We start from the raw sequence: 27,044 nt of genomic DNA on the forward strand, positions 1-27,044 counted from the left end.
CTCAGTCTACCCTCCCATGTCCAAGACACTAACCATTTCCCTCTTATGTCCCCACCTCCCAAGGGGGGGTGGGGGGGGAGGGTGGTACTACATTATCATTGGCACCTTCAGTGCCAGATGGGAGTGTTTGTGCACCTCAGTGAAGCTAAGTGTTATGCCGGCAGTAGCATTGCTACTGGCAAGCTACCCAAGCCAGACAGATCTGAACAGAGGGGCCTGATACAGTGTCTCCCACAACATAGGGAAGAGAGGGCTGTGTGTTCCCAGGGAGCTCCACAAGCTGCGGTTGGATATGGGTATGGCGACGCTGGGGACTTGCCAGCAGTGCTGGGCGTTTTCTACTGAAAACTTGGGCATATTTCAGGGACCACTGTTAAGCACGATGATGGAATTTTGTGTGCTCTTGGCTTCAACACCTGGAGTGTGGGTAAGGTACACACTTCCATAAAAAAAAAAAAAAAACCTCAACCTCAAGGTGTGCAACGTGCTGATGAGATGAATGGCTCTTCAGGCAAGACAGTCTCTAGTGGGCAACTTCCCTTGAAGACACACATTCCGTATGGTGAAGCTATAAAAGCTTTCAGATGTATTCAGCCTCTGGTATTTGCTACTTCTTTTGCATTGGCACTTTAGGAAACCAGTCACTCAGTGTGATGCCTCCACTCTGCCCCAGACCACAGATTCAGTCACTTGTCATTGTATCTGTCATTTGTCATTGTACCTATGAGGGGATAAGCCACACTTTAAACCAAAATCATTCAGAAGCCGTCAACACCAGATGTGAGACCTCAGCCACATGCAGCTGCACACCGTCACAGCCCACTAAGCAGTCGTCTCTACCCATGCAAGAAACTTCTCCTATAAGTAAGGGGGGGAAAAAATCACACAAAAAGTTCTTCGAAATCGAAGAAAGTAGCAGCTAAACTTTTGGATTGATGAGCACTTCTCCCTATTTGATTGTGATTTTACTTTTGAGGATATTGATATCCAAATGGATGAACTGGAGAGCCGAGCACCATTTAATGTTCCCTCTGACCTCTTGGGACAATCATCGCTAGCCTTTGCGTCCATAAGGCCTTCTTTGTTGCAGTGGAACTTAAACTGATCCTTACTTGATTCACATTCTCCTCAGTAAGTCACTAAAAAGCCTTAACTATACATACACTGTCATATGCAACCCAAACTGATCATTACACCCAGAAAACGTTGGCCATGATAGCCTACTGTTTTGGAAAAAAAGAAAGAAAGCAAAATATCCATTGTATTTAGAGTCTGACTGTTCATTAAGCAAGTTATCGAGCCCCTTTATCTTGTTCTTATAAATCCCAAGTTCCTCTAAAATTTCAATCTTCAAGGGCAAGTTGCAGTATCTTCATCTTATCTATGCTACTGTCGACGTGACCCTCATTACCCAAATGTTGACCAAAAACCATCCTCTCAGCAGAATCAATACGCTCTTTGATCTTGGCTTTTGAAACATTTACCCATATGGCTGATGTAAATTTTATTGCAGATTCCACATTTCAATTAATAGAAGCGATAAATTGTAATCCAGCCAGACGGGTAGATACATCACAGCCAGGTTCAAGGAGCATGTCAATTTTGCTAACAGGATTGCTTTTGTCCAGCATTTACATAATGAGGATTACGTAGCTGGTAGCATAAAGAAGACAATGAAGATATAGAATATTGCCCCTAAAGGCTTAAAGTTTGAAATTTTAGAGGAACTTGAGATGTATGAGAGCAAGAATAAGAGCCAGATAAGCTGCTTAATGAACAGTCGGACTTCAAAATATGATGGATATTTTGCTGGTTTCAAAAAAGGAGTCCAATATGGCCAAGGTCTTACGGGTCTAGTGATCAGTTTGAGTTTCAAGACTTCCATATGTGACAGTGTGTTAATAATAGCTTTTTAGTGACTTACTGATTAGACTGTGTGAGTCAAATAAGAATAGTCAGCCATTGCACTTTTATAGGTGAAAAAGAAAAGAAAATTTTACATTCATTTTCATTAGGTCAGTGTTGTGTGGCCATTGTTATTTGATACCAGAGTAATTTAAAAAAGTAGTAATGCTGTGTAAAAGTGGTTGGAAGCTTTATCATTGTAATTTTATTCTGGGTTTTACATTTAGACAACGAAGTCATTTAAGGTATATAAATAAATCGACTGGCGATAGGGAATCTTCTGTCAATAATGTAAATTTGTACACATCAAAAACTGACACCTAATGTTGATGACAGGTGTTATGCTACTGATGCGTCAGTTTTCAGTTGTAAACTATGAATGACAGTCAACTGTGATTTGACAATAGCTTTTATTCTGGATAAGATGTTTCTTTTGGGAGTACAATTTATGTGGTAAGGTGGCATTCCGTAGTCACTGACCTTTTTTTTTACTACAGGAGACTTATTTGGTATGTTTTAAGCATTCTGTTACTTGATTACAGGTGCACAGTAGTATGGTTCTGTATATTTAATCTAGATATTGTTTTATGCCACTGTATGTGATGAGCATTTTATGCTCTATTCAACAATATTACGAAAAGGATAGTTGCTACTCACCATATAGTGAAGGTGTTGAGTTGCAGATAGGCACTACAGTTTTATGTTTTATTTGCAGACTGTAATTAGAGGTATGTTTTAAGAAATAAATTGATTATTTGGTTAATGCTAGCTAACAATACCGTTTTAAGGCAGCTGGCAGATCATACCTTAGAGGGTGCATAGGTTCTCATCCTTCTACTAGTGACCCCTGGCATATATTCTTCTAAGTTGCTGCAATGTCATGTATCAGTTGTACTAGTGCTGTTTGGCAAGAAGCACTGATAATATGTTGTAGGTGAGTTTGTACATGTTCATGATTGCAGATTGTGGCTATTTCCAAGTACACTGGTTGTTAGTGTTCTTACAATGAAATTATCTGTCTGTGTATAAAAGCAAGATATATGTTCTCCACATGTGAAATTGTTCATTATAAAAGTAGTTGGTCACAACTGCTGTAATTTGTTTATAAATGATGGGTTGATAATGGAAGTCATGTCTGAAACTAATCAGTGCAAATGAAGGATTGTTCTTGCCACAAAGTTGACAGAATTACTAATAATTGATTCAGTAAAAAAGAAAAAGTTGCGTACATGTTTCCTGCATCATGCTATAGGTTCACAAACTCCTGCATTCCAGGTGTTCTGTAGGGCTGTGGGATGACGAGCCTTCACTACTTCTTGTATAATGAGGTGGTTTAGAATTTTCCATTCTATACATGGGAATTGTAATCAGCTCTGTCAGTGCCCAGGGACGCTGCTCCCATACATGATCAGATTCATTATCTGATGCTCCGTTATCTGTGCCTTGAAGCCCAAAGAAAAGTTCCTATCTTATTTCAAGCAGACCTGGTGTGATGGGCAGTACCCCACAACTTGGAAGGAGGCAATATTAATTCCATTATGGAAACCAGGCAAGGGTCAAACCGATCCTAGCAGTTATTGGAGTGTAGCCCTTACCAGTTGTACTGGTAAGACTCTTGGGCACACGGCCAACCACTGCCTAGTCTGGCTCCTCGAATCTCAAAGTTACCTGTACCACTCCCGGTGCAATTACAGGTGTTACTGTTCAGTACTTGATAACTTAATTCTACTGGAAATTGTGATACAGGAATTCTTCTTACGCCGAAACTATTTGGTAGGTGTATTTCTTGACCTCGAAAAAGTGTGTCACGACTTAGAAATAAGACGTCCTTCACCAGCTTCATGAGTGGGGACTACATGAATATCTGCCTCTTTTTATCCAATCCTTCCTGCAGGACTGGTGCGTTTGATATCATGTTGGTGATGCCATGTCAGATTGCTGCGTTCAGGAGAATGGGATCCTCAAAGGCAATGTACTCAGTCATATGGCTTGCAATTGCTACTAATGAAATATCCTCTGTTGTCAGAAGCCCTGTTAAATGCTGTTTGTTTGTGGATGACTTAGCAATCTTCTACCCTTCCTCCAGTCTTACGAAGACAATGAGGCAACTACAGACGACCATCAGGAGGCGGGAAGCTTGGGCAAATAAAACAGGTTTTAGATTTTCACCAGAGAAGACTAAGATTGTTAATTTTAACCACACTCGTTGAAGTTCTAAGCAACCAGAGCTCATAATATTTTACATTTTTAGGTAATTGTGTCCCGCCACCTGAAACACCTACTTAAAATCATTGAATATTTTGAAATGCCATAGTGGAAAAGCAAAGTGAGCTGAAAGGTCTTGTCTCCTGCAGCTTCATAGGGGATTTCTTAGATCACATTTTGGTTTTGGCAGTGTGGTCTGTGGGTCAGCCTGTTTTTCCTACCTCAAGATTTTAGACACTGTCCATCATGAGGCCATTCGAATATCGTGTGGACCCTATCGGACCAGCACAGTTCAGAGTCTGTGTGCAGAGGCAGGTGAACCACCGTTCTGGATTTCACGATGCCTCTATCTGACTCAACAGGCCCTGAAAATCTCAACATGGTCTGTCATTGGCATTCAGTGCAGCAATCCAACACCTTTGAGTGGCTCTCTAGGAATCAGTCCCATGCAACCGAACCATTCAGGATATGTGCTATTTGATAGTTTCAAGGAATTGCTTATATCAGTCCTCTGAATGCATTGCCAAGGATGGAACAAATTGGTGCCTTTAGAGGCCCAAAATCATTTTGAGCTTGATGCTGTGGTAGAGAAATTGTACTCAATATTAAGTTTTTACAACTCTTGTTTACTTCAATTTTAAGTACATACTTTGTCATTGTTTTTATGGATGGATCCCAGCAAGAGAATGCCCTCAGTTGTTTTCGATGAGGTGTTTTCAAAGTGCACCTTCCAGAACAGTCTACATACTATGATGCTGCTATTATGGCGGCATTGGAACGGATTCACAGACATTACAATACAAGGCTTCTAGTCTATTCTGACTCGCTCAGTGCGCTACAAGTGGTCCACCAGATGTATCTGGTAGACCAGTTTATTCAGCTCGTCCATGATCCCTTACCTCATCTACAATATACTGACGAGGTGTTGGTCTTTTGCTGGGTACCTAGACTCATCAGGGTACAGAGAAATGACATATCCAACAAAGCAGCCAAAGAAGTATGTAGGGATGGTGGTGTCTGTCAATATGCCATACCCTTGCAGGCCATCATTTCATTATCTGACAGTTGATCATGCATCATTGGGAAACTGAATGTTTGGAGGTGGTGGGGAACAAACTGCAGTCACTCAAATTGACCACGCAGGCATGATGACGGACGTCATGCCAATCTCACCAATGGAAGGAAGTGCTGCTCACCAGACTGCACATAGGACAAAGCCTTTTAACAATTCCCTCCTCCAGCAGGATGATCTGCCACTCTGTGAAATTTGTGATGTGCCACTTTTGATTCAGCATATTTTGGCTACATGTATGGTGCATAAACAGCCATTGGTTTGGCTGGAGATCTGTCCACAATCCTGTCTGACAATGATGCCAGTGTTAGATGGGTTCTGAAATCTTGTGTACTTTTGGGTCTTCTCTTTAAAGTGCTGGGGAGGGGAGGCAGACTTCAATGCATTGTAAACTATTCCATCTGTGGGTACAGCCTTCACCTTTTTTTCAAACTGTGTGGCCACCCATGGCAGACATATTGCAAAATAACCTGAAGAGCTGGGTCACAAGCAGTTGCTCCAACATTATGCTGAAAGTCGAGAGGAAAATTTTGAAGAATTTCAAAATTCTGAGTGTCAGTTTGCTAACATGACTCCTCAGAAGAGGCAAATGCCATGTTGGTACCGACTAGTAATGAAGACGAGCAATCACTGTATGTTGTGCAGTGGGCATTTATAACAACATGTATTGATAATTACACAGTAACAGAGCCCAATGTTGCAGTTTTTGTACTGTCTATGGTGGGAGAGGCTTGCAAGGATTGAACAAAGTTGTCAAAGGCTGATTATCTGCAATCAGTTAGAACGTGTGACCATACAAATATTGGTGAAACTTGGTAACAACATAAATAATGGAGAGAGCCTCTTTTTCAAATTAACTATAATTTCACTATACTTTGTTGAGAGTTTTCGAGGCAAAAGCAATAGGTTTATCAGATGAACCAATTCTACGGGAGAGCACAGCTCCAGTCCTGTAAGGCGATGCATGCGTAGGTAACACAACAGGCTTAACTAGATCAAAATGGATCAGGTGACGATGATGACATAGACTTAACAATTCATCCTTTAACTGCTGAATGGGTCCCAAAGTTGTTGGGGCCACAAAAGAACACCTTTCCATTGCAGCCAGTTTAGCAAAGCTGCAATTTGCCCAGCATTTGCAATAAACTTAATGTAATATATAATCTTCTGTATAAAAGAGTGGAGCTCCTTCACATTACAGGGCACCGGGAGATCTTTATTCACAGACAAGTGTGAATTAGGTGAGTGCCATGTGCATTTATAACATGTTCTAAGTATTAAAGTTCTTCATTTCCTTGTTACACTTTTGCCAGCTGCAGAAAGTACTTAAAACAAACAGTCTAAATTTGTGACATGTTCAGGAGGCATGTAATCTGGTGACAACAATGTTGTCCAGATAGTTTGTACATGAAGGGACTTTGGCTATTAATTGGTCTGTGAACCACTGAAATACAGTAGTCTTTCAAACTGGAACAAACTCAGGTGAGTGTTGATCACAAAATATTGCTTGGACTGCTTGTCTGTAAGTATGCCTTGCGTAAATCAGTCTTGAAAAAGAATCTGCTCTGTCCTAATCTGTCCATTGATTCCTGTAGTAGTGGAAGAGGAAGTGAATCCACAACAGTTTGTGGATTTTCTGTGGCTTTGAAATCAGTACACGAGTATAAATCTCATGATGGCTTTTTGAGAATGACCAATGGGGATGCCCATTGACTTGCAGAAACATGTTACATCACCCCGTTGTCTTTCCATCATTGCAGTTTGTGAGAAGCCTGCTCCCATATTGCATGGGAGACAGGTCTAGCATGAAGAAATCGTGGCTGTGGAATGTTTTTTAACAGTAATGTGTGCATCAAAATCCTTAACTCTTCCTAATCCTGGTTAAAACTGTTCACTGTACTTTCTACACAAGTCAGAAACAGTGTGAGGCACTGAAATACTGAGTTGTAACACCGTCTTGTACACACATATTGAACAAGTCAGACAAGTCTAAACAAAAAATGTTTGCACTGTTTCTAGAACATAGTACATGAAATGAAACATATTTTGTAACTTCACCGAAACTTGTGGCGAACTGCAAATGTCAAGTACTGGTATTTAATATCCGTTATATGCAGACAAAACAAAAGTCAGTTTCTGTTAATATGGGCTACCAATTATTTCATAAGTGTCCTTATTGATGAGGGAAACTGATGTCCCTGTGCCTTATTGAAACCTTGTCTTTTGAGCCACCATTGACTGGAAAAACAACTTGTTCATCTGTCTGTGGACTACAGCAGGAGTCTTCTACAGAGCGGAAATATTCTGCCTGAGTAGGTGCCATCCATGGTTGTCTGGACTCAACGACATGTACTTGCTGAGAGCTACACTGTTGCCTCACGATAGACTGGCACTGTGAATTGCAATGCAGTAAACATATGGCCTGTATATGATCATGCTTACCACTCTGGAGACACTTTGAATTATGACAAGAATGACCTTGTTTATCATGCCTAGAAAAACAGCGAGGACAAGAGTTCCTCATATGGTCCTGATGTTTCTGATCCTTGTTTTTATTCACTTTTACATTCACTTTAGGTTGTGTCACTTGTACACTCTGAACAAGAGAAATAGATGGAGACTCAGAATTAACTTCCGTTGTGTACACCAATCTTAGAAATTCTACAGTAGACAAAACTGTTTTCAGATTCGGATCTAGTAATTTGAGAATAGTAGCATGAATGTTTGCGTGCAACACATTTTGCATGATTGTGCGGTATCAGCCATTATCTGGTCGACTGCAATTTCAAATATGCCTGCCGTCAGTTATGCCGCAGTGTTTCCCACAGCCGCCACCATGGCACGAAGGCACTGCCATGAATGATTACACAGCTGTTAATGAGATGCAAGCATCCCTTCTCCGGAGTTCCAGCAGAGGGTGTACTCAAGTTCGGACATTCATGCACTGACCCCATTTTGTGTGTTTACCAGTTGAATAACATTTACAGACTTTCATAGTGACCAGGGCTTTACATCTGAATAAACATTGTATTAAAAGTGACATTTAAAATCCTTTGTATCTGTATGTATTTCTACGTTCAAATCTACTGTTAGCAACTGATACTGCAACAAGGTTATGTTCTTCCTTACTTTTTGATATTAGGTGTAGAATAACTTAATATCTGAATTCTGTTAATGAACAGCATCTGTTCCTGGTCCTGCATCCACTAAAGAACCACACAACAGACAAAGGAAGACGTAACAGATTGCACCATATAAAACCATCACTACAGCTTAATCCACAAGAACACTGGAACTTGCTATGTCTTGTTAGCCCTTTAAGTTAGCAATCCACTGTTTTAAAGATTGCTGCTTCTTTAGATGAAAGAATTTAAATTTCACTGCCGATACATGAATTTGAACATGAAAATACTCCTCAAGCTTACAAACGAGGTTGTTATAAACAATGTTTTTGGGATGAGACTCTGGGCACAACGTAAGACACAATCTGTACACACCGGCTCCTGCCATTGACAGAAAAAAATTGATGTGTGCCATACCTTTAATGTTGTAAGCTGTGAAGTGGGCCTCCAGCTGTGTCCAATATTCAGTCCAGTCCTAGTCTTTACTGTTAAAGTGGCATAACTTGGAGCAGCAACCGGTTGTGGAGCTGCTCGGTACGGCAGCAGTGTAATTAGTTGTTGGACTGAGCAGCAGGCATTCAGTCTGCTGCACCTAAAACTGAAGAACTTCATTTAGAGATATTTCTTTTGGAGGTTAAACACTGTTACACTGAAAGAGAGAGAGAGAGAGAGTTGAAAATGTGCATGGCACCAGAATTAGCTGTTCTTGATGAGCCACAAGGCAGGTGCAGGAAGTCTATTCACTGAAGAAATGTGATCCCTTCAGTGTCACCATTATGCTGTATTGTAGCAAAATAAATCACATCAGGAGGTGGTCCAGCAGGTACACCACCACCACCACCACCACCACCACCCAAATTATTAGTATTTTATTAAAACTTGGTCATGGTAAATACTTAACTTTGAAACAATTAGTGTCCATACAGATGACATATATTAGATAATTTCACTGATACATATCACATTTAAAACTTTGTCATTGTAGAATGGAAGTGTCACATCAGGGTACAATTGTCTTTAACTGGACATAAATTCAAAATAAGTCTTATATTGGCATGGAGCGAGATCTATTCTCTGACAATACTGTCGTTGTTAATGATGACTACAAGCAATTGCTGATTACATTGGTTCATAGAGACTGGAAGGAGTGGCACTGTGCTTGAACTAGCTTTCTGACTGCAGTGGCATGAGGAAACACTTGGGGGGGGGGGGGGGGGGGGGTGTCTGCACTGGTGTCTCCAATCCATTGCTAAGTTTGTCAGTGAATGTCTTTACTTGTGGTGATATCGTGAGGTACCAATTTTTGCATGAGACCTTGGCCTGCAGATATAGCCACACTAAGCACCTAGCATTTTTAAGCTTCTCAATAGCCCAGGTTCATTCATGACATCCTTAAGGCTTGGGTCCAAGGTTCAGACACTAACCTCATCCTTCCAGAACATCAACACTTTCTGTTCCACTAATTTCACCATGTCCTCCTTGGTTCAGTGAGCTACTTTCGTGTGTGTTGCCTTCACTTCATTGATCTTCGTAAAACACATTCACGTTCAACCTACCAATAAACAACAGTATCTCTACTACAACTACTGTCGTCTAGTCCGCTCTAAAAAGTCCCTCATATCCAGCCTGGCCAAATGTGGGCGCCACATTTTTAGTCGGAAGCAGCCCGTGTCCCAGGAAGCTGGAAGTCTTGCCAAGGTTTTTGCAGATGCTTGAGCTTCTTCACTTTACACAGAAGCATATATGTTCTGTTTTTTATCTCCACATTCCTCACATACATGATCAGCCATGAAGGAATACCAGCCAGTAACATACAGGACTGTTACAGCAGTCTCGTTTATTGTTCCGAAATGAGGTACACAGGATGACTGAGTCATCTAAGCAGTTCAAGTCAAGTTTTTATTTTATTTTATTTTTATTTTTTTTCTTCTGAAAGAGAGAGTGGGTGCAGATACAGTGTGTGAAGATACAGATCATTCTTATAATGAAACCATATTTTATGTGGGTACGACATTTTAAATTGCATGAATGGCACAGGGCATGGTAAATTAAATGTGTTGTTGTTGTATTATAGATAAAGATAATTTATAACTGATATCAAATTGCTGAGTCCACCACAGGCAGGTCCTTGCCACCTCACAAAGTTACTCAGTGAAGTGCTCTCGGCTAAGCTGTCAGAAAATGTTTGCTGCAAAAAATATTCGCTCATTATTTACATTAAACAGCCCTAATGAAGACTAATTCACTTTTCAGGTTTTTTGCAGATGAATCTAAAGATCTCTTTGTCACACCTGACAAAGTGGTAAATTCATTTTTATTAAATCCAGAAGAGGAGCGGGATGATGAGGATATTTCTTTGCCATATACCTGTGACCCATCAACTCTTCAGCATGATATTAATCTTAGTACCAGTAAGCATATCTTCATTTCTTATTCACAGAACAAGCCTGTCTCAGTTTTTAAATGTTGTTTATCTGTTTATTGTGGCTACCTTGAGAAAACAAAAAAACTGAATAGGAAGAGAATTAGAAAAATTCATACATTAAAATCAGTAATTTTAAAAAGTTTCAGTTTCAAGTAGAAATTGGGTAAGTGGTTCAGTGAGAGTTTTGAGCTATCATGTTTATTTTAGTATAATAATGTGTTTCATATTGGTGAGTATCAGAGATTCTTGTTTGTATGCCTAGTTGTTTAAACAGTTGTCTACAGGTTACTTGAGCACATGGACTGCATGTTACTGCTACTGCACATTTATATGCAGTTAATATTTTTTGCCCAAGTGTTTGTTTTCATTAATTATAGAGAATAATAGTCAACAATCTTACAGTAGAAGATAATGTGGACACTATTACCAAAATAAGAAAAATTACAGCAGCCTTGCATGTGTGCATTTTGCTTTTCCTCAACCTGCTCAACAGTTATTGATGAAGATGCATCATTTATTGTAATATCCTGAAAAGTGATCAGAAATTTTATTGCAAATTTAATTAGTTGTGCTTTTAATTGATGTCAGTGGATTTTGATTGTGATCCATAGTAACAAAGGGACTGGTTTGTACTTCTTCAGATCAATATAATCAGATGCTTGTTTGTACTTCTTCAGATCAATACAATCAGTTGCTTTTGCAAGGTCATACGAACTGTTTTATATCTCCCTTACAGAGGGATTTACCTGAATGATTCTGGAGCACCTCCAGCCAGGCTGCTTTGGTATGAATCCACAGTTCATAGATACTGAGAAAGGGGTCATCAGTGGGGTTTTTACTGTGTGACAGAATACCTATATCTTAAGGTGGGTAGGACGTCAAACGGGCCGACTTGGAGAAAGAGAGACACCACAGAACATTTTAAATTCCACTGTCTGTACTTGTACAAATAAATTCATAAAACTGTGTCAGCATGACCAGGAAGGATTCAGGATTCACACTCGTAGCAGTAAAAGCTCAATAACATAAGGAAATAAATTTTTTTTTACATGTGAAATTTCATAATTTTTTCACTTACTATTCGCTTCATTTGTTGCTATAGGTACACTTTTCTTCATAAGTAAGAGAGATTCTTCCACGAATTTTGCACTGCTTTTTAAACACAAACTCCTTAATGCAAAACTCTTGAATTTTCCAAATCTATTAAAATCTGTGGTAAAAGTTGAGATAAATAATTATAAAATTTGAATTTCTTCTAAACATGAAGTTAAAAATGTAACAGCTCATTCATTTTTACATAAATTAATAAATTCTAGAGTTTCATACACCTGTAAGTATGATTTGTATGATGTGCAAAATTAATCGAAGACTCTCTCTTACTTATGAAGAAAAATGTACCTATAGCAACAAATGCAGCCAATAGTAAGTGAAAAAATTATGAAATTTCACTTTTTTAAAAAAAATTATTTGGTTATGTTTTTGAACTTTCATTGCTATGAATGTGAATCTTGAATCCTTCTTGGTCATGCTGACAAAGTTGTAAGAATTTATTTGTGAAAGGATAGACAGTGGAAATTAAAATACCCTGTGGTGCCTCTCCTGCTCCAAGTCAACCCATTTGACGTCCTGCCCCCTTAAAGAAATCGGTATGCCTAGTAAATGTGCAATACTATGTGACATGTATAAACTAAAATAGTGAATTTTGTGGATGTGGTCAGGCATTGGTTTTTGGAGTATAATGGAAAGTGTGTGCCTTTGACTTCTGTAATTACCCTGGCATAACCTTACATGCTGAGATTGCCCTAACTCTGTAGTTGCAAAACTCACTGAATCCACCTTGAGATCCAAAGGATTATTGATAGCTACCTTTTCGTAGTCCACTAAGTAAGTCCGTATCTGGTGTATAGTTCAGGTAGTACACAACAGTGTTTCACTAGGCTTTAGAGATCCCTCAGACGAACAATTTTAACAATGAAACTGAGTGAGACATATCTTCATTTGTGCCTGACTGTGAGTTGAAGTGTAACATTAAGGTACGTAGAGAGAAATTTAGGTACAAGTTCTTATCTGTGTGTAACACAGCATGCAAGAGTGACACCTGAAAGAGCTATATGTAAATGGTGCAACTCGCACCCAAGTATGTGCAACTGTGTGGAGTTCCATCACTTCCAAAATCGTGCATTGTTTATGGATTAGTTGCTGTCATTTTCCATGAACTGAACACACTTTATAACCACTACTGCAGCAGTAGGTACTTCAGTTACCAGTATGAACATAAATAAAAGATAATGTGGTTCTGTGGGTATAAGTACAGGTATTGTCACAATCTTATCCCTTTGATTAGTTATGAGACAGTTACCAAAGTAACTATTGAAACTATTAAAGAATGAACAATGTGATATGATATTGGATATCATCAATTCTTTTTTGGTCAATACCATATTCATCATTCTCACTCAGCAAGAGATTTACCCTCACCCACAGAAGCATACATGTTACAATACCTCACACTGGCAGCTCGTGATCAATGGTAAAGAAAAGCAAATCGTAGTACAACCTTCCACTTAACTTTCTGTCACAAATTTTCTTCAGTTTCTTTCTTCATCCAGCATTGGGAGTCTCATGATCACGTCACATACTACAGGTTCCTGGCAAGAATCTGTAGGCAACTGAGAAGATCCTGTGTGAGAATGTCACAAGCCATGCATTGCTGCATTTCTGTTGCATGCACATTATCAAAATGTACTGGCATGCAGGTACAGGATGCATCTGACCAGCATCTTAAATACACATGTGTCTGGTTCATGAGATGGCATCTGCATGGACCCTAAATGGCATAGTCATGAGTGTCTGTGTGAGGGGCCCCTATTGGATGATACGGGTCTTCCATCATGTGGAATTGAAACTAGGCAGCTAGTTAGCATTTTTCACATACACAATGCATTGTCAAAGGTGAAAGCAGTGACAGGAAAGGTGTAAGACTTGACATGGGATTGAACACAAATCTTTGGATTTGTTGCCTGTACCATATCTACTCAGTCACTGAGCTACAGTCAATCCATAATGACAAAGCAAAATCTTGCTGTACACAGTGGTCTCCAGAATCCAGATCTCCAGATTACTAGATAAAAAAATGCATCTCCTTATCTGATGTTTATATTGTAGTCTGAGAGGTAGATGGCTTTATTGGATGTCTTAGACAATATTGGCAACAGTGCTAAGGAACAGTGAAAGTGATGGCTGTAGTGTAAATAACTGTTCTCCCACTCTTTCCCTCTTCTATAACAGGTGGTTAGAAGCCTTTAGCTTAACTGATGACTTAATACTGTGCAGCCACAGTGTATTTTCTGCTGCAACCATTCTGAGTAGCATTGTAGGGAAGTGATGACTACCATATTCCTTTGTACATGGTGTGCAAGTGCCTGATTCACACATATGCCATCAGTACAACTGTGATGCTGTTGTGAATGATTGTCTTTTGTGTGTCTACTGTTTGGTACAGTTGATTTTTCTCATATTTGTTCGCTGCATTCTGTTCAGTTTGTTTTTGGTTTAGTATTGCCCATTTCCAAGATACTGGGACTCAAATGAAGGGTATTGTGTATAAAGTGTAAGAATTTTTGTTTGTGACAGAGGATCCCTGTTGAATCTGCAGAACTGTGACAGAAGCAGCATGCAATATTGTACTTCAGATGGTTCAAAGAAAATGTACATGCACATGGCTAATGGAAACTTGTTATCATGGTAATAAATTTGTCCAAGAGGGAAAATAGTAGAAGAAATGTTAGCATTCATTTGATGTCCATGAGGATGATACTAAAAATAGGAAGGTTCAACAATAATTCTAAGACTGAAATTCTGTTACAGTATTGTCTGATGACTAAGGTCAGTGGGTGTTGAGTAACATGTATGTTACTGGAATGAAATGCAATTTGTTTGCTTTTCACCCATAAATAAAATATGCTACATATCTTGAAAGCCTATCTTCTTTCCATTGTTTGGATTACTGGACCCTTCTCATATGCAGGATTTGTGAAGTTTTAGCACAAGTAGGCTGGCCTTTTCCCAAGTTAGTTGTTGGATTTAGTATTCTGCATTGTAGACCCTTTTGTTCTGCTATCAACTTTAAATATGTAGTATCTCAACAGTAGCATTGGGCACTTATACAATGTATCTTATATGTCAGCTCGTAAGACACGGGATTCATTCCTGTGGGCATAGGCTGCGTCTTGTGAAATGAGCACATGCCAGGAGGAAGCACACAGAAAAGACGGTGTGGAGACCTCAGTTATTTGACTCTACAGTTCTCACTTTCACTGCTCCCTTGTGTAAGAATTTTGAGTGCTTGTAACAGAAGGTAAAGATGCTTACATTATCCACTTTTTTCAGTATGTTCATGTTACTATATTATCAAAGCTGCTCCCCAAACATTTTATGTGGCATGTCCTAGCCTTTCTTGCAGTGGATGTGCATTCTTCATTGCCCATTCTGGTTACCAGGAATGTCTGGAACACTGCCAGCTAGGAAATGCTTCAGCATTGGTTTTCAGTTCTCATTATCTTTAAATTTTGAGTTTTGATCAAAGTAGCTTAGTTGGCAACACCCTGGAACATACTCAGCGAATCCTTGATTTGATTGCTTATAATGCAAAGTTTCATGGGTCCAGAATGAGTCATTCACTCTGCAGCGGAATGTGCTCTGTTTTGAAACATTCTGACAGATCAAAACTGAGCAGGACGCTTACTTGGCAGGCAGTGTTCCAAATTAGAAGTCTGCTTTGATGTTTCACAAAAGGTTTTTATTGCAACTGATGGTTCTTCATAAAATTCTGATTTTGGTACTTGTGCTGTATTCGACTGAAACTTTGTAAAACCTGTATTCTATGTGAGATACATTTTGTCTTTTTATGGTTTGTTAATGGTACTGTGTTCTTTTGTTTTGAGGAACACTGAATGAAAAACTTCAAGGGGAAAACCTTAGCATAAGGCTATGATTGTATATTTTGGCTGTGTTGAATGTTGTGGATTGCTGATAGTGGAACGCCTTTTATGTGGTAACAAAAATTAAGATTACAGAGCTATTCTTTGTGCTGAGTGAGGTGTCCTATTCTCATTACACACGTGTAAATTCATATGTCTGTTCCTTGTATGAAGCTCCTGTGTCACTGTAAAATAATCCTTAGGGAAATAAATTACTGTACTGTTTAAGTCCCCAGACTCACAGACCGACCTTCCTTATGGCAGGACTGAAGCTGAAATATCCATCTGACCATCCATATTGTTTCACATGGTTTGCCCAAATCACTTTAGGAAAATGCTAGAATGGTATATTTTAAAAGGGCATAGATAATATCCTGCTTCCCAATCCTATTCCTGCTTGTGCATTGGAAGACCTTGTTGTCAGTGGGGCATTAAGTCCCCAATCTTCCAGCTTTCCTTTTTGTTCTTCACTGAGAAATCAGTGAATGAAACAATATTACTGTAAAGCAAAACAAATGTCCAGACGTATTTTCTTCCTGTCTTCCTCTTGCAAGTAATCCGTGAGAGATGTTTTTGTAGAGCTGTTTTTTGGGAAGCAATTGTTTATGAAAGGGACATAATTTCTCTTAGTGCAGTGCTGTGATTATGTTTATCTGCCATTTTCTGATTTGAAGTTTTTATTGTGCTGTTACACATTGGATTTTGCACACTCGAAACTTATGAATGTTTTTCAGGAGTTATAAAATAGAGCTGCAAGTGGAAAAAAATCTTAACATTTGATATCTATTGTTTGCTCTGGGTGAAGACAGCAAGGCAGTTCGGAACACTTACATCCATGGTTGTTGTGGTTGGGCAGGGAGGGAGTGGGTGTGAGTTATGGTGTGGTAGACTGTAACAGTTGTTTATCACTTCCAAACTGAGGTGACAGTCTACTGCAAAAGAAGGAAAAAAGAAAAAAAAAGACACTGCCAGAAAGACACGGGCATATGGCGTTTCACTGCAATGAACTAGTTTATTATGGGTCTGTGTTTTGTGTAGGTTACCAGGGTGTGGATGCTATTCACCCACTGCTGAGCAACTCTTTTTATGAGCAGAAAATAAGCCTGAGCTACAGTCCGACATAGTGGGAGTTTAGCATCGTGGATTAGCAGCATGTAGAGATAGTCTCTGCAAGTACTTTATCTGTCTGTCCATCTGTGCTGTCATATTACAACCTGCTGATTCTCATCTGAGTATTGTGGCAAGATAGAGGCGTGTTTGCTTTTGAAGAGAGGGCTGCTTTGGGTCACGGTTCCAGTCTCGCTGAAGACAAGAATTTGTAGCCTTTTCATGACAGAGCAAAGGCATTCAGATCCAAAGTCAGTAAATAAATTATAACTATGAAATGCCAAATTTGTATACTTGTTTGACATATGACAGCAACAAGAACATACTGTTTTGAAGTTGAGAATGAGTAATATCTTATTCATTCGTGCTGTTATGGACATGCTAGTGTTACAGTACTTTCTGTTCTGTTAAAATAGATTTTCGTCGTAAGGTTACCATGGTAAGCTGAATTACACTTAGTTGTTGGCAACAAACACCAGCTGCGATAGATGCGACCCGGGAGAGGGTTTTGTAGTGCATGACATCCTTATTGAGACACCTGCTGAAAAATGTTATGTCACACTGCCCTTTCCTCAAGGTGATGTCTTTTCTTATGGCCCAACCGTCAATTTCACTTAAGAAGTTAACATAAAGAAATCATAACTAGACACCAGTAACAATACTGCTTAGGAATTCTCAATGAGTGAAATGACGACGTTCGATCTGAAATGCATTAATAGTCCCACCTTTTATTTTTACTGTTTTACTACAGTTAAATGGTCACGGTTCATCGTGTATGTTTGTTAATGAGACTTCCTGAATGTAGAAAATGAGTCATGACAATGAATGACATTTCTTGAAACAGTAAAATCCTTTGCTGACATGTTTTGCCCAAAAGCACATGCTCCACCCACAGTGAAAGTATACTTGAGCTGCCTTGCTGCCCTCACACCTCTGTTAAACCCAGAGCAAACTATGCGTTTCAGATGTTAAGACTTTTTCCACTTCGAACTCTCTTTCACAACTCTTGAACAACGTTCATAAGTTTCGCGCTTGCAAAATCCAATATGTAACTGCAAGATGAAAGAACTTCAAATCGGAAAATGACAGATAAACACAATCATAGCACTGCGTCCACCTGGTCGTACGACGCCTGATGATGTTGACAAGCGGAGTGCGGCTGGTCGCTAGCTACGGAGGGCTGCTGTAGGGTGAAGAAACTCCCACGTGTAATCTTTGTCTTGAGACGTCTGTGACCTTTGTGGTGGAATTGTTGTGGAGATTTCTAGTATTGCAGGTAAGTTAGATTGTGAAGGGAATTACTTTTGAGCTCCATCAGACTGACTACTTCCGCAGACAATCAAAATGTGACAAACGCAAAAAAATGGAATGGAATGGAGTGGATTCGATCTCATGACTCCATGGCTACATTGCACGACATTTACCACCATGAGCAGTTACAGCCTTTCAGCTTCTCAAGGAAAGGACAAGATTTCCTCCAGACACTTCCACATTGTACAGTGTTGTGAGAGCATGCATATTGCCGTAATTAGAATTCTGAGGGGTGATTAACTGCAATGGCCACCTTAAGTGAACGACTTGGACTTAGCCTCTGCAGCAGCTGGCCAGTTATCAGTTTTTTTGTCAAAGACTGTACGTGCTGATGATTAAATGATAACATTGACCAACAGTGAGAAACTTTCAGTGAAAGGTGCTTATTATTGTAACTATGGCCTATTTCAAAAGGATTCATCTGATTTCCCCAAGACCATATCTTCAATGGAATGAAGGTCTTTGTCTCTGATGTGGTGAATATTTAGGTTATGCAGATATTTTATTCTTTGGACTCTTGTTATAAATTTATGTAGACAAGAGCCTTTACCAGTGAGCAAATACATTTATGCATTTATTCTGACATAAGCTGAATGTAAGCTGGCTGCTGTTTTAATTCATGGCATGTGGTTTTTTTGACTTTTGTATCACTTTTATATATGATAACAGCCGCTCAGCTTCAGCTAATGCAATTTACCACTATGTGATATAACAAGGCCCACTTCTTCTGAAGATATGTTTAGAAATATTGAAACCTAGGTCAAGGGCTAAATAAACCTTTGGTTTGCAACTGATTGGCTGTTTTTTTTCCAAATTTATACAGTTGCTGAATGGCAGCCATGTTTAAGATTTTGAATTAAAAAGTCTAAGTGAGAGTGAAGCTACAAAGATGTGATATTATTCAAGGATGGCGTTATTAAATTCTTCAGAAACAAAAAGGATGTAACCACCATGCTGGAAAAATTCAGCTAATTATGTTACTTGACGAGCAGTCACCTCAGTTTTTTTCCCTGAAAATTTGGGCGTTGTCAGTGGGGAATGAAATCAACACTTCAGAATCGTCAGACTAATGGAAAGAGAGTTCAGGGCTTATGAAATACCAGTATGATGAGACAGTCCTGTTGATTGCTTCACTGACGCACACAACAGGCAGTCCTTGGTGAAAAAGCTAGTTAGATGCTTTAATGAGAAGTAAGAAAGGGTATATGATCCAGTGGACGCAAAATTCCAGAGTAATAAGGTTGTGTAAAAACACTTAAATAAAATCCTGTTTGTGTTTAAAAGTTAAATTACCTTTTGTTCCAGATACACATTTTGCTAATTTCCTGGTTCATTGAAGTCATGTTGTGGCAAAACTGTATGTGATTTTTACCCCATGTGGATGCTTTTATATCTTCAATGAATAATGGATATTTTTTTTTGTCTTGCTTTAAGCTTGGGCACAAACAAACATCACATTCCCTCCAAATCTACCTGAGGAAGTTGAGGCAGCCTTAGCTTCATACAGAAAGCAAGATGAAAATGAGGTAGGTCTACCCAGAAAACTGCTAACTTTTGTAATTTGTGGACAGATTTTTGCTCCTCAATTATTTTGCTGCTGTAGTGCATGTACAATGAATCTGCATGCAAGCATTGTGGTTATTTTTAAAATACATGTTGGAATTGGAATTAACTATGCCTTGATTGTAGATTTGCCTGGTCAGATATATGTACAAAGGCAAATACACATAAAATAATACTAAAGTCCTCTGTAAATGTAAGTGACAACTTAATGATTTGTTTGTACTAGATGTGTATTACTAATAATACACTCCTAGGTCATTTTTCTTTTTCTCCTGGTGCATGTAACTAAACAGTGATTAGATTCTGTAGCATAAAATGTAAATGTGGGGAAACAGTTATCCCTTGTGTATTAGGTTGGAACCAGACCTAACAACTGAGGTTGTGACAAAACCATTGCCTTGCTTATCCCTTTTCACAGGGGTCCAATCATGAATTGGGCCTGAACAGTTTAGCCAGAGCCAGTCTCTAGGTTAGAGTCTTGGTCTGGCAGACAGTTTTAATCTGTCAGGAAATTTGGCCTGTATGAGAGATCCATGAGTAATAGGTGTTTGCAGCTGATTTCCCATTTTCATATGTTTCCTGTGCAAAAGTGTATTCTGATACACACTTGGTTAGGGAGTGTCGTCAAACGTGTAAGAAGACTGTGTCCTGCTTGTCTGTTTTTGGTAGGACTGTAATTGCAATTACCTTAGGACTGTACTTGCAATTATCTCTAAGTGATTAATTGTGTATGAGGAGGAACCCTGTAGAAAGACACTTCTTTGCGAAATGTGTTTGTATTTTACAACCCTTGTCTAGTAGTGTAACTGAAATGTGTTGTCTTGATTAACAGTGAATAGATTGGTTGTATTATTTAGAATCTTTCCTGCAGAAATCTCTGATTTTGATTGTTAAATCTTTAATCTACCTGAATTTTGAATGATAAGTGTACTTAATTTGGAACAGTTAGTAAAATTTGTGGGTATCCCATTTGATAGTGAGATTACTGTTACAGGATTTCAAATGAATAACTTTAAAACTGCTAAAATTTTAGCCACAGAGTATGGAGATGTGACAGAGTACATCTTTATCAGATTTGCATTGCTTTGAGTGATCTAGCCTGGCTATAGTTGCACTCTTGTGTGTTTCCAGAAGCTTATCCTACCTGAAAATAATGAGGGGAGGATGGTTTAGTCTGGAGAATGGCATTTTAACATGTTTTTGTTACATCATTTTCATGTATGTTGGTATGTTCAGAACAAATTTTGCAATTTATTTCTAACTAACTTCCTGATGACCTAGAGATTCCAAACTTTCTACACAGCTCAGAACTAGATGACAGTGTAATACTAAATCACTTTCCTGTCTGGTGCGTGGCAAAGGGTATTTTGTATTCCACTGCTATTTTCTCCTTTTTCTGTTCGTTACAAATGGTTCGTGTTAAGAATGAGCTCGATTGTCTAATTTTTTTACCTTCATGGTTTTCCTGTGAGATATACATAGGAAGAAGCAATATATTGGTTGGCTCAGCTGTCAGGAAACTGAAATAAACTTGAAATTTATCTCTCTCTTTTAATCTTGTGGAAAAAATTTTAAATCAGTTGAAAAATTTCTCACACGCAACAGTAAAAAGCAGAAAATAATTATTAAAATAAAAACTTTAATAAAGCATATTTTTAAAACAGACTGAAAAGTATAAAATGTTTTCTCTTGGCCCCAAACAGGTAGTCCTGATAATTTGTGCTTGGATATTTTTGATAGCTTAGGCAATAGTTGTAAAGTTTAAAATGAAAAATGTGGTGCACATGCAATAGGTAATAATAAGAGTAGAGTAGCTGCTAAGAAAAACCGCACATCAGTTCGTCATTTGCAGTGGAATAAAATTGATTTTCAGTAATTAATAATATGTATCTACTATGTGTGATTAGTGCCTGCGGTTAAAATGCGAAAATCATGACAGTAGCTAATTTTGGTGGTGTTGTCAAGCTTCATTTGTGCTGATTTAGGTAAATTTTGAACTTTGTGAAGTGAATTCATGTTTAGGTTACATAACAGAACAGATTCCTGAATAGAGTTCAATTTCTGAACTAGGGCTAAATATCATCTCCAGTCAGCAATGTTCATAAAATTGACCGTAAGACTTTTTTATAGCATCATGCATTGATGAGAGGTTAGTAACTGTAGCTGAAAGAAAGATGTGATTGTTGAAATATGTCACTGAATTGGGACATAAGTCTCAAAATTAATGAAATATTATTAACTTGCCTTCAAATAGATGATTTATTTGTTTAAGAATATCAGTGGTAAAAATTCAAATATATTATCTTCTCTGTACACTAATAAGGCATAAGTTAGATTATTCAGAATGTGGGAACTATTTTAGATGGCAACTGAAGTTACAGGTTTTGTATCCTGCCTGGAAGGCGGTGCGTGGGTCTGTTCCTGTGATCTGCAAAATAGGCCGAATGAAGGAAGCAAGTAGGAGCAGGAGAGGTAAAGCACATCGGTATTGTGTTTAAAATTAAAGATGTTTACTACAGGCAAAAACAAGTTTATAAATGGTTACATAACTTTGCGATGATGAGCATGTAGGTTCGAAACAGTATTCCCGTTGTAAGTCGCATTCGGGAGGACGACAGTTCAATCCTGCATCCGGCCATCCTGATTTAGGTTTTCCGTGATTTCCCTAAATCGCTCCAGGCAAATGCCGGGATGATTCCTTTGAAAGGGCACGGCCAACTTCCATCCCCTGTCCTTCCCTAATCCGATGAGACCGATTACCTCACTGTCTGGTCTCTCCCTTGAAAAAATAACACCCTCCCCGTTGTAAGTAGTACAGAGTCTCAATAGTAAGTAAACACTCTGAAGTTAAAGCGATGTATCCAGGCCGTCTGCTCTTGATGAAATGGGGCAGAAAGCAGAGCGGCACTCGTTGAGCTCCACAACGTCAGCTAGAGGGACCTGTGGTCGGCATAGTTCGTCTGCTGTTGTAGTGCTAACCTACGAGCGTGCACCTACGCTGTGCCATCGGAACTATCAATAATACACCCCTCCCCCCTGAAGCGGTGCACCGTCGTGGAGTAGTGCTTCCGACGGCGGGTGGAGGGACCCAGGGGCGGTGCAACTGAGGGGGCAGACAGCGGAACTGCTGGGGCGCGTTGCCCACCTGCGTCTCCGAATTGCTCGCGAGGGGGGCGAGGAAAATGTCCTGTTCAAAGCCTGCCCGTGGCCCACACTGCCACTGGGTATGCTCGGATGAGGAGGCGGAGCAAAAACCTCCATGGGTGGTGGTGGTGGTGGTGGTGGTGGTGGTGGTGGTGGTGGTGTGACGGCAGCCACAGCGTCCATTGGCTCCGGCACTGCGGAGGAACACGGCAGTGACGGCGGTCAGAGGTGGGGCCGCGGCGGTGGCGAGAGGTGCCTGCCCGATGCTGCAGACTGGACTGGCGGCGCAGGCAATGGTGCCCTCGCCACAGATGCCGTCAGTGGAGTCATAGGCTGTGGCAGTGGAAGCCACGAAGCATCCAATTCTGCCGCAAAAGAACCAGCGGCAGAAAACCGAGGACAGCACAACAGATATGGTTCCGTTGTCGCTTGACAGTTCCAGAGGGGCCAGAAATGACAAATGGGGCGCAGCCAAGCTGGTGAAGAATGCACCCTTGCTTCCAGCATTGCCTGCCACAGAGAACGCGACAGAACACCGAAGCATGCGGTGCCAACCCAGAACGGGGCAGAGTAGTGGGAGTGCGCAGCAGCCGGTGGGCACGGCCATGTAGCAGTTCTGCTGGGGAACGGGCGCCATGCGGCTGGGAGCAATAGGAAGCAAGGAAATCTCTTGTGCGAGTGCGTGGCTTGGAACTTGCTCATCTGAGACTTAAACGTACACACAAAGCGTCAGCCTCGCAATTCGACTGGGGATGGAACGGGGCTGAGGTCAGATGGCAAATGCCATTAGCAGCACAGAACGCTTCAAAGGAGTACACGAATTGGCAGCCATTGTCGGAGACAATAACTTCAGGAAGGCCCTCAATACAAAACAGATATTTCAAAGCCCGAACAGTACTGGCAGATGTAGTAGAAGACATGGGTACAACAAAAGGGGAGTTGCTGTATGCAACAATAACTATCAACCAGCAGGTGTCCCAGAAAGGACCTGCAAAATCAGTATGAACGCGCTGCCAAGGCGCAGGAGTAGTCAGCGCTTACAAAGTGCATGAATTCCTTTAGAAAAAAATTCTTTTGGTAGACCGTGCAATCACTCGTGCATTGCGTCGTGTACCTCTTCATCACAACGGAACTTCTTTCCTCCCATTGCGTGTTTGAGTGGTCCAAACATATGGAAATCACTTGGGGGCAAGGTCTGGTGAGTATGGTGGATGAGGAAGACACTCAAAAAGCAGGTCTGTGATTGTTGCAACTGTTGTATGGGCAGTGTGGGGCCTTGCATTGTCATGTTGCAAAAGGACACCTGCTGACAGCAATCCACGTCGCTTTGATTTGATTGCAGACTGCAGATGATTTTTTAGGAGATCTGTGTATGATGCACTGGTGACAGTGGTCCCTCAAGGCATGTAATGCTCCAAAATGACGCCTTTTTCGTCCCAAAAGAGTGTCAGCATAACCTTCGCTGCTGATGGTTCTGTTCAAAACTACTTTGGTTTTGATGATGAGGAATGGCGCCATTCCTTGCTCACTCTTTTCGTTTCTGGTAGGTGGACGTGAACCCAGGTTTCGTCCCCAGTAACGATTCTTGCAAGAAAGCCATCACCTTCTCGTTCAAAGTGCTGAAGTTCCTCACAAGCATCAACACGTCGTTCTGTCATTTCAGGAGTCAGCTTCCGTGACACCCATCTTGCAGGCACTTTGTGAAACTGGAGCACATCATGCACAATGCGGTGTGCTGACCCATGACTAATCTGTAAACATGCTGCAATGTCATTCAGTGTCACTTGGTGGTTTTCCTTCACGATGGCTTCAACTGCTGCAATGTTCTGTGGAGTCACAACTCGTTGTGCCTGACCTGGACAAGCAGCATCTTCCACTTAAGTCACACCATTTGCGAACTTCCTACTCCATTCGTAGACTTGCTGCTGTGACACATTCGTAGACTTACTGCTGTGACAAACATGCATCACTGTACTGAACCTTCATTCGTCGATTAATTTCAATAGGTTTCACACCTTCACTACGCAAAAACCGAATAACAGAACGCTGTTCTTCCCTAGTGCAAGCCGCAAGTGGGGCGGCCATCTTTATACTGATACTGCAACGGTATGTGTGCATCTGCATTATGCTGCCACCTACAGGTCATTTGCACACTGTTTGTAGCACGCTTACCAACTTATAGGATAACTGCGCGAAATTTCGATTTGTTATTACAAGTTTAAGGTTTTCATTTGACACTCCCTCGTACAACCGCATGAGACTCATTATTGTCAGTTCGTAACAAAATAACACAGTGGTGTACAGCAAAGTTGTGACTTTGCGCAAAGTAACATCAAACAAGGGGATCACTAATCTACATAGTAGATGGAGTCCATTGAGTACAATTATACTGCAGAAGAATCTGCAAAGAAGCATTGCCAGCTGTCACAGAAGCAATGCGACGAAAATCCACTGGAAAATAATCAACTAATTCCTTATCTTGCGAATCAATGAACGTGCATGACAGTTCGGAAGAATCAAACTCGTCAGGACCGATAGGGAGGCGAGACAAAGCATTTCATAGTTGTAGTTAGACAAAAACAAAGACCAACGTTGCAACTTTTTTGCAGTACGGGTTAGAACTGGCTTTGATGGGTGAAACGACATCAGAGGCTTATGGTCGGTGACCAAATAGAACTTATGACTGTACAAATAATCATGAAACTTTGTCACTCCATATACAATAGCTAAAGCTTCTTTCTCGATTTGAGAATAGTTTTGCCGGGCAGAATTGAGCAACTTAGACCCAAAAGCGATCGACAGAATTAATGCGGTGCAAGAGAACTGCTCCGATGCCATGAGAAGATGCATCGACAACCAAAACAACTGATTTGGAGGGATCGAAAGGAATCACACAGCTATCACTCAGCAAAGAAGATTTGAGCTTGTGGAAAGCAGCATCACATTCCAAAGACCAAACAAAAGGAACATTCTTATGCCTAAGGCGATGCAAAGGCGCTGCAATCTGCGCTGCATTTGGTATAAACCGAATGTAAACATAATATGTAATTTTGCCAAACACAGACTGAAGTTCTTTCAAGTTCCTGGGTGCTGGCAAGTCCCTAATCCCACAGAGATGTGATGGTGATGGGTGGATACCCTGTCCGTTAATCATACTTCCTAAATACTGAATCTCAGTTGGAAAAAAATTGTACTTGTCTGTTACACTTGAGTCCTGCCTGCTAAAGTACAGTAAATAAGGCACGCCAATCCTGCAAGTGTTCGTCGGGGATTTGACCTGACATAACAACATCGTCCAGATAACTGGAACAACCAGGGACAGTGGCAACACAACTACTGCAAGTTAGCTTGAAAAATAGCAGGAGCCGAAGGACTACCGAACGAAAGTCGGTGAAACTCGAACAATCCAAGGTGGGTGTTGACCACAAAATAACGCTGCGACTGTTCGTTGAGCGGAATTTGAAAGCATGCATCCCGCAAGTCAATCGTGGAAAAGAATTTTCCCGCACCAAGCTTATCAAAAATGTCTTCAGGACACGGTAAGGAAAACGTAGCGACCACTGTCTGGGATCTACTGTAGACTTAGTCAGCACAAATACGGAGACGACTGTTTGGTTTCACCGTACACACTATAGGTGAGGCTCATTGCGAAGCAGAAACGGGTTCAATGACACCACTGTCTTGCAAATGCTTAAGTTCAGCAGCAACGACGTCGCGCAGTGTGTGCGGTACTGGGCGTGCGCGCCGGAAAATAGGCATGGTATTGTCTTTAACTACAACATGCACTGCAAAGTCTGTGCCACAACCAAGGCCATCAGAAAAGAGTTCAGCAAAACCATTGCATAGTGCGGCAACACTGTCTTCATGGTCACTAGCGTTGATACAAAGTACATTGTCCTGGATTGCGAGGCCAAAAAGTTCAAACGCGTCCATGCCAAAAATGTTCGTAGCATCACTAGAGTGGATCTCATGGAAAGGCACTGTTTTCGTCATTGCACTATATGTGACTTGCAAACAACAATGCCGAGCATTGAGATTTCCTGTCCAGTAAATGCAATCAGTGTGGAATGTGAACGACAAAGCGGGTGCGAACAAAGCAAGTCATATTTTAATCTCTTCAGTAAAGAAACACACGCACCAGTGTCCATCTGCATCCGAACAGAATGTCCACAAATGTTCAAAGTCACAAAAAGTTTCCTCGCATCGCGCTA

General features: G+C 40.4%; 1 protein-coding gene across 3 annotated transcripts in view; it reads left to right on the top strand.

Moving 5' to 3' along the window:
* The window catches only part of LOC124723003, a 160,654-nt gene that overhangs the window by 78,274 nt on the left and 55,336 nt on the right, over positions 1 to 27,044 (top strand). For all 3 annotated transcript variants that reach the window (XM_047248179.1, XM_047248180.1, XM_047248181.1), the window contains 2 exons: positions 10,558 to 10,715; positions 19,561 to 19,652. In XM_047248179.1, the coding sequence (XP_047104135.1) occupies positions 10,558 to 10,715; positions 19,561 to 19,652 (250 nt within the window). The remainder of the gene's footprint in view (positions 1 to 10,557; positions 10,716 to 19,560; positions 19,653 to 27,044) is intronic.

Source organism: Schistocerca piceifrons, chromosome X (assembly GCF_021461385.2).
Source record: "Schistocerca piceifrons isolate TAMUIC-IGC-003096 chromosome X, iqSchPice1.1, whole genome shotgun sequence".
In the NCBI taxonomy this organism is placed as follows: Eukaryota; Metazoa; Arthropoda; class Insecta; order Orthoptera; family Acrididae; genus Schistocerca; species Schistocerca piceifrons.